Source organism: Kwoniella europaea, chromosome 1 (assembly GCF_036810445.1).
Source record: "Kwoniella europaea PYCC6329 chromosome 1, complete sequence".
Taxonomy (NCBI): Eukaryota; Fungi; Basidiomycota; class Tremellomycetes; order Tremellales; family Cryptococcaceae; genus Kwoniella; species Kwoniella europaea.
The window spans coordinates 8419944-8432570 of NC_089487.1; the positions used below are offsets into that span (position 1 = coordinate 8419944).

The following is a 12627-nucleotide window of genomic DNA, read 5'->3' on the forward strand; positions in this document are numbered from 1 at the left end:
CCGAAGGGAAAATTCAATAAGAACAGCGTCATTCCATCTCGGGTCCAAGGTGCTCGGAATGCCATTCACGTGAACTTGGACTTGCATATCATCTCTGTGGTCGTGAAGATATATATATATATATATATCATGAAGATACGGATCTACATCGCCATCGAATCCTTCCTATCCATACATACCAACTCATCCTTCTCACCTCTCACCAACAGCAAAGAAAGACTCGTACATCATGCCTTCTCTCGCTGACTGGCGTTCAGTCACCCCAATGTTGATGTTCTGCATATTGACATTCGCGACTGCCGATTTTACCTTCGGTCTGTGAGTCACATATCTAGTTTTGCCTTGTGAAGACGGATTAACTGAGCTTGTCATACAGTGATACCGGTACCTTCGGTAACTTGCAGGCGATGCCAGCTTTCTTGAACGAATTCGGAGAGCGGAATGCCGCAGGCAAAATGATTCTCTCGACGAACAGAAAATCGATCATGAACTCTGGTGCGTATCATTACGCAGGTGAGGCATAGTCTCACGATTGCTGACATGCCTACTATACAGTCGTCTATCTCGGTCGAATGGTCGGTGTTTTCATCTTCGAACCTGCTACTGAGCGATACGGTTTCAAGATGATGTTCGTCTGCCTCTGTGTCGTACAGCTCATTGCTGTAGTCAGTGAGTGCTATCTTTTCGGCCGTGTCTCAGTCAAGGTCTCATTTTCGTCATGGAGGATCCGGACTGACGATCACTTGTCTCATTTCAGTCGAACTTACTTCTAAAGAATGGATCCAATTCACTATCGGTCGAGTTCTCACATATGTTACCATTGGTCTCATCGAGGCCGTCATCCCATCGTACAGTGCTGAAGGTGAGTCATCATTTGCGCTGAGTATATGTCTGGAAGGCAAGATTCCTGACACTGTATCACTTCTAGTCGCGCCTGCCCCATTGCGAGGGTTCTTCGCCGGTCTATTCGTACCCTTGCAATCTAGTGTGGGTATGTTGACCAGTGGTGTCGCCAGAGCTTTCGCGAACACTCAAGGCAAGGTTGGATGGATCATCCCAATCACCCTTCAAGGTATCCCTTCACTCATCGGTCTCAGTCTGATCTTCTTCACCGTCGAATCTCCAAGGTGGCTCTTGACCAAAGGCAGAGAGGAAGAAGCGCTTCATAACCTGAGAAGACTGCGAAATCAACATGATGTCGATGCTGGTATTCCTGAAGCTGAAATCGAGGCTATCAAATCTGCTATCGCATACTCCAACTCCATCAGTCAAGGATCATGGATGGAGCTCTTCTCGGGTCCATACTGGAGACGAACAATCGTAAGTTCAAAGGTTCTCAATCCTCATGTCGGGCCGTACGCTGATGTTACTATGTCGTAGTACGCCTCCATCATGTTCATGGCCTACGAAGCAGGCGGTAATCAGTTCTACAACGCTTATGGTCCCTCCTTCTTGGTTGATGCTGGTCTGGGTAACAAGTCCTTCATCTATGGTATCATTGTCAACTTATTCGGTGCCATTGGTTCGTTGATGACGATTCTCTCTACCGATACGATTGGTCGAAGACCCCTTTGTATCATCGGTTCCTTTTTGGTCGTACTTTGGGATTGTCTTATCGCTGCATTCGGAGGTGCTTCCGACATAACGACCAACCCTCAAAAGCAGAACATCACCGTCGCATCTTTCATCCTCCTCATCTTCTCGACTAAAGTCGCTTTCGCTACGCACTCGTTCATCGTCACCACTGAGATGGGTGGTGTCAGGATGAGAAAGAAGTTGATGATGATTGGAGCGTTCCACGATGTCTTATGGTCCTTCTTGACTGCCTTCTTCACCCCTTACATCATGAAGAGCATTCACGCAGATATCGGATACCTCTTCGCTGGTATCGCCGGTATCGGTCTCTTATACGCCATCTTCCTCCTTCCTGAACTGAGGGGAAGATCTTTGGAAGAAGTCGACGAACTCTTCGAGGTGAGTCAGCATGACCTGAGAATTCTCATACGTGTACTTTCAGCTGATATTTCAATCTCGCAGAAACCACGATTCAGATGGGGATGGCAATACAAGGGTGTCGTCACCACTGGTGTCGGTGCTCAAATCGCCAACCTCGAGAGTCACAATGCTGCTGCTGCTATGCACCCCGATGTCGAGACTGGAAAGGACTCTGATGTCGCTCACAACGTCGTTGAGGTTGAGGACCAGAAGTACTAAAATGCTAGTGACGATCTGGTATAACGGGGCGTTGTTGGTTCGGTATCAGGATTAATTCCGTCATTGTTGGATCTTCAATGGCAGAAGTGATTTATATTGATACATTTCTGTGTGTGTCTATCTGTTTCGGGAATTGGCTGCTTATTGTATACGCTTGATATCAAGTAAGATATGAGCTGTGGGAAACCAAGAAAGAAAATAAAAGAAAGATTTGTAGAGTAGAGCTCGATCTCAGTTTTTGGATATATAGTTGTTATACTCGGAGATGATTGGATTTTGCAAGTACTCTTGCTATGCATACTTTGCTCGTGCCCATGCCCATGCCCTCATTAATAACCAGATACCAGTACAGTATCAACGACGTACAAGGGTGTCTGCTAGTGAAAGAAGCATGCTCATATAGTCAAATCATATGGTTGTGACAACTCGTATTCTACTTCATCTCTAAAAATACAATCTCTTCTTCTGCTTTTTCCTCATCGTCTTCTTTTATGGCTATCTTCGAGGTCAATTTTCCTCATGACCAGCTTTTCAACTGCCTGACTATGCTCATACCCTCATCGAGATGTTCAGCACTCTGTTCGCCGTGTAGTACGATATCAAGATCCTGCATACAGCCCCACATCTTTAAACAAAGTAGAAGTTCATACGCTACCTTAGCACACGTACCACCTCATTCATCTCAACCCATATCCAGTATACATCATCATCCTACTGCAGTCAACGACCCACTCACCCAGTACATCTACGACAACATTGCGACTATCACCAGATACAGCCCCCTCAGTAGCGGTAGCCATCGTCTGAGCATCTCTCGAACACTGCCAGAAATCCTTCCTTACGAACCATATCCTGAAGCCAATCGACGTGCCGACTCGTCGCAATCTCTCAATGATAGACAAGGAGATGGGATAGTCGTCGTCGTTCATCTGGTCAAGAGCGGTCCAGATAATCAGGTAGACTTTGTGATATCTTCTGGGTTCGTAGTGCAGCCGGATGGGCCTCAGGAAGAGCAGATGGTGATCACTTGCTCTCATACTTTGGACCAGGTGAGTCGATCATGTTTATTCATCAAACGGGATATGCACTCAAACCTCTGGAGTAGATTTCGAACAGATATCGCAAGAGCCCCATCTACTCTTTCATCCTGTCTTCCGTATCCACCCCAGCTCCTGTGGTACTACCCATAACAGCGTATCCATCCTGCTCCGTCGCCGACCTGCTCATCTGCACCATCCATCCATCAAATGTGCTCTTACGCAGCCTACCAGTCAGTCCGTTCCCGGTCTACAGAGGTCAAGAGGTTCTGGTGCATGAGTTCACCTCGCAGAAGACATCTCGAGGCATACCATGGATCGGAGGGATGATGCAGCGTGAATGGAGATCGGCTGAGATGCTTGGATATAGGAATTACGGCTGGAGGGAGGTCCAGGTAGGTTGACCATATCCTTCAGACGATACAATACTGACCATCGACCAACACAGCCAGGTACCTCGTCAGTTTTACCTTATATCATCTTCTCAACCAGACCCATCAATGGATCATCGGGTGGACCCATCCTAGATGCAGCATCCGGCGCTGTGGTCGGAATTGTCAGTGGAAGTAGGACTTTGAGTGCGGTAGAAGGTGAGAGAGGTTGGGGCGCTTCAGCGGAGAACATCTTCGAGGTGAGCAGTTTGCAATGCTCATCCAACTCATGCTCATCGCTCACGTTCATCCCAGCTTTTTTCCCTGCCTGGATTTATCCCAGCATCTCGAAAAAAAAGATTATGATCGTCGCGAATGTCGTCGATTGACCGCAACCTCGTTCAACACCCTACCGATCATTCTCGTTTCTTTCTCAACCTGACGGCGCTGTCTTCCTCAATGACTCCTATGACATCGATCATACAGCAGCTGTTGATGGATCCTCCTCCATACATGCATACCGTAGCCGAAGATCAACCCTCCCGACCCCGCTCCAATGACGTAATGTCATGTCTGCTGTCTTGGCGAGACAAACCGAAACTGATTTAGCAACATGTCACCTCGATCGACCATTCAATCTTTCTCACACAGCCCGTTTAGATTGATTACACGTTTTTCTCATTCTCAGCTCTTTGGTTCTCAGTCAGTCTCTCACAATGTCAGCTGTCACCGATAGTCCTTCCGGTAAATTGACGATCGCCTTCTTCAAGTGCGATTCTCTACAGAAAGAATCGATCGAGAAACATGGAGAATACCAGGATGTCATTCATAACCTGTTCGAACCATTATTACCCAAACATCTCGATCTTGAAACCCTCACTTATGATGTCCTGGAGAAGAGAGAATACCCCAAGGACGAGGAGTTGGAAAAAATAGATGCGATTGTGATCTCTGGTAGTTTTGAGGATGAAGCTCACTCGGATACAAGGTGGATATTGAAATTGGCTGGTTTTCTGATCAAGATATATGTAAGTGATCAACGCGTCATGTAGTCTAAAGTACGAAGTGCTGAATTGTTGGTAACATAGGACGAATACCCTCGCATACGTATATTGGGGATATGCTTCGGTCTACAAGTCATCGCTAGGGCGTTTGGACCGTCACAGATCAAGGAGAACCCTAAAGGATGGTCAGTCGGCTGTGTCAATCTATTGCGGTATCGAGTGTCCTTCAGCTGACCTACTTCCTTTCGGTTTTGTAGGGAAGTCGGAAGCACCCGCATGGATCTGACAGAGATAGGGAAGAGCATAATTTGGGGGGAGGATATGAAATCTGCCAAAGAGCCAGAGAATCTGAAAGATCATGTGGTGAGCCATTAATGCTACCTCGTCCGCCTGTTGGTTATTTTGGCAGCTGACGTATAGTAGACTATGCAACAAATACACTCTGATATCGTCACCGAGGTCCCTTCCGATTTCCATCTTCTCGGTAAATCCGATATCTGCCCTGTACAAGGTATAGTCGCATTCTATCCAGAGGATCATCGCCCACCAGCTTTCACTCATTCGCACCATCATACGCTGCCAAGTGAACCTTGGTGTAATATTCACATCATCGCCTTCCAGGGTGAGCTTTTTCTCACATTCATGGTCCATATTATACACCTAACTGACGATCTACATCGCTTTACAGGTCATCCCGAATGGTAAGTTCAAGCAATGTCAACCTCCTAGGGTGTTCATGTTCCTCCATTCCCTGCATTCGAAAATCGGACTGATATTTGTAATTAGGCATGAAGATATCTTGATTCCCTTCATCGATAATTACGAAAAGAAAGGCACCTTCGACTCGGGATTCGCCGAAAAGGCTAGAGAGCAGAGCAAGAAGGAGCACGACGGAGAGAGGATAGGAAGGGTTCTGCTGAGGGTTTTGGGCGTAGCATAAATGGTATTGAGGAAGGATTGGGAAAACATCTGGCTTTGAGGTGGGTGATCCAAACTCTTGGTTCTAGGCCTGATATACGGTTTCTGACTATGCAAGACTGTAGATCAATATAATCGCATCACACCGCGTTCACAATACAATCAAGATCACTTAATTTTGGCCAATCAAAAACATGCATCAACACACGATCACGCATTTCTACAACTTCGTTTACGGAGAATTTTTCCATGCAGACCATGATTGGGTCTGCTACCATGAGAACACACCAAATCATCGTATCCATCCCATGTACCCTCTCGCGCTGTTTCACCGCCATCTCTTTGATGTGGGACCTATGCCTCCATGACAGCTACTGATACTGCCCCTTCTGGCCCTTTTTCGTCGTCTTTGCCCTCTTGTGCTACCTCATTCTCCCTTGCCAGTCTCTGATCGACTTTCGAGACAGCTGCACCGGTACCTTCGAAGGCTATTGCAATCTCTTCCAGGGTGAATCCTTTTGTCTCGACCATGACTAAAATCAAAATAATCAGTGTCTGTTTCCTGACATATGCCTTGAATCAGAGCCCTGTAAACTCACAGAAATAGGCCAAGACCCATTGGACTGATAAAATAGGGACGAAGACCAAGTAATACTTCCATCCGATGGTGTCAAGTGCGATAGAATTAACGTATGAGCCGTACTGTGATCCCAAGATTCAGCATATTATCCATCACGGCAGAAGTGTGAGCCCGTCCGCAAATTTCTTATACTTACAGCTCCCCAAGCTTGGTTGACCGTATTCCAAACTGCCATACCCTTCCCTCTGAGAGAATAATTCAATAGTTCGGCCGGATAAGAGTAGAATAACGGTTGACTGAAATTGTTGGGGATCGAATAAATCCAGACCATCGCTACGGATGCTATACCGGCAGCTTTGTTGGTTTGGCCCGATTTGGCATAAACTCCATTGGACGCTCCCATCGCTGCCATTCCGATTCCCAAACATGGCCCATGTGTCGCCGTTTGATGTGTTTCAGGGAGTATGCACCGGCGAGTTGGAGGATGAATGACCACCTGTATATAATTAAGTGGTCAGTGGTGGTAATTCTGATAATGCAGATCTTACTCACAAATTCAAACCTGTTCCAATACCAGTCGTTTGAGCCGCTCCTTTGATACCGCATTGAGCGAGGACGACAGAATAGTACATGGTGATGATGTTGGATCCGTTAAGCTATCGTCAATCAACGTAAAATCATGTCATTATTTAAGCCCGATTGTTCATTGTGCGATATATTATGACATCAGGAGAAGGATATTCAGATATTCACCTGAGGCATGAAAGTCATCAAAGCTGCTAAACCCAACCTGTGTTTATTGCCAGGAATCTTCAGTACTTGTCTCCAACTGTACCTCTTACTAGCTTCTTCGAGTGCAATTGTAGCCTTCATCTCTTCCCACTCGAATGCTACCAATTCATCTTCAACATTGCCATTACCATGATACTTGATAAAGAATTCGTGAGCTTCTCCTTCCCGTCCGTTTGCGATGAGATATCTCGGTGTTTCAGGGACAAATTGCACAGCGATCAACATATAGACCGCCGGGACCAGCTGTAAGAGGTATGGGATTCGCCAGGACCACGAGTTGTTAAGATAAGATGTACCAAAGGTAATCAACGAGCCGATCGTAGAGCCGAACACCCAGTTGGCATCCCACAGAGCCGCAAGTTGAGGACGGAATCGAGGGTGAGCCTGTCAACAGATCGGATGTCAGTATATATAACCTGGAGCAGAGCTGTCTCTGCACGGGCAGTTAAGGAGTACCTGGGGACATTGTTAATTAAGGTGAACACAGGCTCGACTCACTATCTCTTGCATCATGATCTGAGCAGTCATCAAGAACGGAGGTATACCAGACCCAATGATCGCTCTTGAAGCTACGAAAAGTGCGTAACCAGTGTTTCCTTGTTTGACACCAGCGATCACACCGACAATAGTACCTAGCATCATCGTAAGGGTAAACCATCTAATGGGCCATTTCCTACCGAATCGATCTACCACGTAGGCATTGATCGGTCCCATGCAGATTCCGACGATGTAGGCTGCTGCGTTCATCAAGCCAATTCGGTTGGCATCGGGATTACCCAGGTCGGTGTGCCAATCTGAGGAACAGCAATTAGTTCAGCCATCGAGAGGCAACAACGGAAGAGCATGTTTCAACAGATGAGTTTTGAGCTTACCTGGCAGCGCTTGTAAACCACCTGTGATAGTCCCATCGTACCCATTGAGGAATTGCCCAACATAAAGAATGGACGAAAAGAAGAACAAACTGGCTAGACCACGGTTCTTTGGCCATTTCACAAAGTCGGCGGCGTTGGGACTGAGAAGACGTCAGCAAAGCGTGTATTCAGAAGCGACTCCACTCACATCGTTGCCCAGTCGACACTTGATTGAACTGCCATGATATATACTCACTTCCTCACTGACAGAGTTGAAGACAGAAAATTCTACAAATGATTGGACGATCGAAAGCTGACCTTCTTTTGTGTGGTCTGTGGACAACATGTACTCGTATTTATCTAGATTAGAGTGCTTATCTTTCGCAGATAAAGACTTTCACCTTCTCCTACCTTGTCGGCCCTCGAGGTCATTATCGCTCTTTTGCAAGCCAATGATTGGTTCGGGTTTTATCCCTCGAATCCGGACTTGAACGACGATAGCAGCGCTCAGCTGACCACAGGCGTCCTCTCACCATACAAGGAAGACAATCTGCAGACAGATAGCGACAAAGCAGAGAGAAATATCTTGAGAGATGCTCCCAATCTTGTGATGTATTCTGACTCTTTTTAGCGTCAAATATGATAAGAATCAGGAACAAGAACTCGGTCCGATGGTCATAAATCAAATTCCTAATCGACAAGACGGCCGAGTTTTTCCTATGGAAAGATAAGGCAGTGGATCTCAACTGACGGAGGAGGATATGGGCAATAGAATGCATACTTGTTGATTAGTAATGCAAGTGTGTCGCTGATGAGGAGGAGGTCATCTACAGGTGCACGATGAGGTCTTATCTCCCTTCAATCCAACAGGGGAGAACATTGATGCAGCAAAGCATCGTTCACCTCCTTATATCATTAGCCCTGATTCCAGGTTGATGCGCTGTATAGGTAGAATGGTTTCAAACACGTGTTCCCAATACATACAACATGATGGCTTGTACAATCTGAGCTACAAACCTTCCAGCGCATTGACTAAACCCAACCTGGCTTGTTCCTGCTCATGATCTTCCTCATGTTGCTGCACTGCATTCACCTCAATCCCGACATTGTGCCCCGGCTCATCACTAAAGCCAGTTGCAGCACTCTGATCATTATCCGCACCTGTGACAGCTGTATGATTTGGATCAAACTCTGTTCCTCCGATCCACCTAGCAGCTTCTTCCGGCCATACTCCTCCCATTCCACTGGCCCACATCCACCCTTCACCCAGATCTCTGGGTAGACCACCTTTGCGCATGATCCCGGGTGTCATCATGAACCTGCGATGAGAGGGCGCGACATGTCCTGCTCGGATGTTGTACGAGGAAGAAGGGGAGGACGCGTTGAGTGTAGTAGTCTGAGTTTGGGTTTTATGAGATACATTCTTCGAGGTTGATCGTTTATCAGACATTTGTGTGGCGTGGGCATCGAGTCTCTTATAAACGTCGTTAAGCTATGTGATTTTATGGAGTAAAGTCAGTCATTTAACATTGTCTTGCTGCATGATTTGACCTATGATACCGAGCCAAAGTCTATGGTACGGATCGATATTATGATCATGATAAACTCACGGTTTCGCTCCTCCATCGGGGTGTCCTTACCTCCAGGATCTTCTCACTCAAACCCACTACCCATCCGTTCTTCCCATTTCCATCGGGCACCGGCTGATCCTCTTCCATCTGTCTTTTCCTCATGCCTTCCCACAATTCTTTCCTCTTACTGAGTATGTCCTCCAATTCTCCCTCGGTGTCTTCACCCGAAGACGAATATTCACTTGACATGTAATCGATATGTAACGCGGAGAGGGGCAAGTTGAGGTCTTGGAACGAAGGGTCGGAAGCTGATTTGGTACGTCTTTTCTGTTTCTACAGGTACATGGCACGAGCAGGTTAGTTGGGTTGCGACGCATGAGTAAGCCTTCTGCAGGTAAAGCAGTGACGACAACTCACCAGATCCTTCCTCGCCCACCTTCTTCTCTTCTTTGTATATTTTTCCCTTCTCTCTTCACCCTTCGGGTCATTCTCCTGTGCATACCTCTTGCACATGTTCACAAATGCAGTCTTGGTAGTTTGATCGATGGTCTCAGGGTTGATATCGCTCTGAGGTATTTTGGGATATAAGCCATTGAGACATTCTCCGTAGATTTGGTTGGAAATCTTGTTGATCCATTCTATGTTGGCATCATCGTTGAGCTGTTGAGACCACTTAGGTATGAATATTCCACCATGACCGTGTTCTTGTCCATCTTGGAGTAACGATGGTGAGTGAGGGTGGGGTAAGGGATCGTCCATGCCTACACCTAACCAGCTACGTATTTTGATCCTAACGCACTTGGATAGTTCGGTCTTCCTATCCTTCTCTAATCTTTTACCCGTCCCTTCATCCCTTCTAATCATCTTCTGGTCCTTGTTGTCATCTTTGTCGTTGGGGTTGTTATCGTTAGTGTTTCTCTTCCTCTTTGTCCTTTTACGATTGGCTGAACTCCCTCCAGGTTGACATTGGTCCGAGTTCGTGGATGAAGAAGCATGTAATGATGTTGAAGCTAAATGATCATGATTCTGATGATCACTGCCCAAAGCGGGATCTAGTTCATTGGGTAATACCGATACATGTTCTCTTATTCTCTGTACAGCTTCGAGTGCTTTTTCAACCTCCTCTTGCCCTTTGTCGACATTGTCTGGTGCTGGCGTGGCTATAGGTGTATTGTCGTTGTTTGTCTTGGCCAATCGACGTAGTTTGACTATCTCTGCGTGCAATTGTTCCCTCGTCCATTCGTGCAGTTCTTGTCCGTCATCGTCAATGTCGTTGTCGTGCCGTTGTGCGTCGTCGGAGGGCAGTGGGTGATGTATAGCGTCTATAGCCAAGGGTATGGGTATGGATAATGGATGGTTGTTGTCTATGGACTCGAGTGCTCTGACCAAGTCCACCTGTTCCACCTGATCCACCTGATGTTCCACTGGCACTGGCGCTGGCACTAGGACTGGCACTGATTCGATCTGTTCCATATTCATCGGTGAGCGATGTGATGTGACTGATAATTCGGTGATGATGATAGTGATAATGATAACGATGTTGGAGGATGAGCAGGATCAAAGGCAACAAGAGGGATGAGGGTGATAATTTAACCCACTACGGCCATTTGATTCCGCTAATCGCACCTGCGATCCCCCATTACGATTTTCAAGGCCGCTCCTAATCGGTCATTACAGAAGCGGAGATCCTTGTCATCTCCGTGCGCATTCGTAGGACGCGTCCAAGAGGAAATGAAAGATGAAATGTTGAAAGATCTGCTGGTTCATTTCTAAGCACTTGGGAATATCCTGGAGACCCAAGGCGAGAGTAAGAACAGCTGGTCTCAATCAAATCATACCAGTTAGAAACGATTCTCATTCTCATTGACCATGTGGTGAGCACCATTGGTCGATACTCACCCCCTCCATCACTCCACCTCAGGCGATCGCACCCCTTCAAGCTTCTTCCGCTGATCATACGCTTTTATCCCCTCAGTAAACACATACTGAACGCGCAAGTAGCTATAAGAGCACCATGTTGCAAGAAGTTCTTCGATGTGAGTGACCGTACACTTCGGTGCGATTTTCGCTCTACACCTCATTCATCAATCTGAGAGCAAAAAAACTTATATCCTCTATTGTCTGTAGTGTCCCCAGTGTCACGAAGAATCACAGGATCATCCCTTGAGGAAGACCATGGAGATGGCTTTCATGTGTAAGAAAGTGAGTGATCCGCTTAGTGTTCATGTAACTTTCATACGATGTGTAGTCACATCCATCCTATCCGAACCATATGATTTTCCTGCCTGACTATGGATGTTCTGGATGCCCCGCTGGCTTCTGTCAGACATCAGATGTATTCTATGGGTGGCGATTCTATCAAACTGACATGTTATCCTATCTTACAGTGCAAAAAAGCTTTTCGAAAAGACATGACGACCTATGAGGAATCCGACGAATATTGTCCTCATTGCGACAATCATTATGTGATAGAAGCCAAGGAACCACAGGCGATGATTGGGGTAGAAGGTGAAGATGCCAGAATAGATGCTAGGTGAGTTACTGTCTAAGTACAGTTTCGAGTCCTTCTCGCTTCACCGTTTTTCCCCATGCAACGACTTTACCCCATTTTCCGGATGAGATCATACCCTCTATGCTCTTCAATGTTCGCTTATATGTGCTCCCATACGCGATCCATCGCTAACGGTTTTGTTCCTCAACCTATCATACTTAATCGATCAATCATTTGAAACGACTTTCCCTACCGAAACATCATTAATTCAAAACGATTCATCGTCAACCCCGCACCATTTACATCTCATTCTACTGGAAATCTACCTTCTTTTTCCCTCGACAACCTGAACGGAAATATCTTTCCAAATATCTCATATTCTGGATTTTATCCACATAGAATGATCAAAGACGATCGAGTGCGGGAAAATCCACAGAGGAGTTTATTCGCTCAAAAGGACGTTTCGGATAAAATAGATACTCCCCTTTGGGAATTACCTGGAAGGACGTGATGAAGATTGCGGCACATCAGTTTGAAGGCTGTTATAGTGTGATTGGGGTAAAGTTGAAGACGGGTGACTTTGTACCCGATGGCTTGTCAGACCATATGAGAACGGGATCTGGCAGTGAACGCCGATGGTCCGAGAACAGGCAGGGACAGAGGCGCCTGTATGGTGACGAGTTGTATGTATTTTATAATATCAATCCCCTGTGCACAGTGGTTGCGAAGGAAGTAGATGGTCCCAGCAATTCCACTTTTCTTTGCATGACTGGACTGTAAAGTTGAAAATGTTGTGCA

The 12627-nt window shown here is 46.4% G+C and overlaps 6 protein-coding genes across 6 annotated transcripts; 4 read left to right on the forward strand and 2 right to left on the reverse strand.

Annotated features, from left to right (window-relative positions):
* Positions 1 to 229: 229 nt before the first annotated feature.
* On the forward strand, positions 230 to 2214 carry V865_003192 (uncharacterized protein; the record flags this gene model as incomplete). The annotated part of the gene is made up of 7 exons (XM_066226990.1): positions 230 to 318; positions 377 to 495; positions 556 to 669; positions 758 to 862; positions 929 to 1320; positions 1381 to 1974; positions 2038 to 2214. 7 exons carry the CDS (start codon positions 230 to 232, stop codon positions 2212 to 2214), a joined length of 1590 nt encoding a protein of 529 aa, XP_066083087.1.
* A 545-nt stretch (positions 2215 to 2759) lies between these two features.
* V865_003193 (uncharacterized protein) lies at positions 2760 to 3988 on the forward strand (the record flags this gene model as incomplete). Its single annotated transcript, XM_066226991.1, has 4 exons — positions 2760 to 3263; positions 3320 to 3646; positions 3700 to 3882; positions 3938 to 3988. 4 exons carry the CDS (start codon positions 2760 to 2762, stop codon positions 3986 to 3988), a joined length of 1065 nt encoding a protein of 354 aa, XP_066083088.1.
* Positions 3989 to 4338: 350 nt separating this feature from the next.
* Positions 4339 to 5566, forward strand: V865_003194 (uncharacterized protein; the record flags this gene model as incomplete). The annotated part of the gene is made up of 6 exons (XM_066226992.1): positions 4339 to 4650; positions 4711 to 4811; positions 4884 to 4989; positions 5050 to 5248; positions 5315 to 5327; positions 5413 to 5566. 6 exons carry the CDS (start codon positions 4339 to 4341, stop codon positions 5564 to 5566), a joined length of 885 nt encoding a protein of 294 aa, XP_066083089.1.
* A 332-nt stretch (positions 5567 to 5898) lies between these two features.
* V865_003195 (uncharacterized protein) lies at positions 5899 to 8010 on the reverse strand (the record flags this gene model as incomplete). Its single annotated transcript, XM_066226993.1, has 9 exons — positions 5899 to 6077; positions 6144 to 6246; positions 6321 to 6529; positions 6595 to 6620; positions 6677 to 6780; positions 6878 to 7300; positions 7415 to 7710; positions 7789 to 7928; positions 7976 to 8010. 9 exons carry the CDS (start codon positions 8008 to 8010, stop codon positions 5899 to 5901), a joined length of 1515 nt encoding a protein of 504 aa, XP_066083090.1.
* Positions 8011 to 8776: 766 nt separating this feature from the next.
* On the reverse strand, positions 8777 to 10811 carry V865_003196 (uncharacterized protein; the record flags this gene model as incomplete). The annotated part of the gene is made up of 3 exons (XM_066226994.1): positions 8777 to 9259; positions 9378 to 9671; positions 9756 to 10811. 3 exons carry the CDS (start codon positions 10809 to 10811, stop codon positions 8777 to 8779), a joined length of 1833 nt encoding a protein of 610 aa, XP_066083091.1.
* A 396-nt stretch (positions 10812 to 11207) lies between these two features.
* Positions 11208 to 12340, forward strand: V865_003197 (uncharacterized protein; the record flags this gene model as incomplete). The annotated part of the gene is made up of 5 exons (XM_066226995.1): positions 11208 to 11212; positions 11314 to 11374; positions 11466 to 11540; positions 11726 to 11871; positions 12229 to 12340. 5 exons carry the CDS (start codon positions 11208 to 11210, stop codon positions 12338 to 12340), a joined length of 399 nt encoding a protein of 132 aa, XP_066083092.1.
* Between the last annotated feature and the right edge of the window lie 287 nt (positions 12341 to 12627).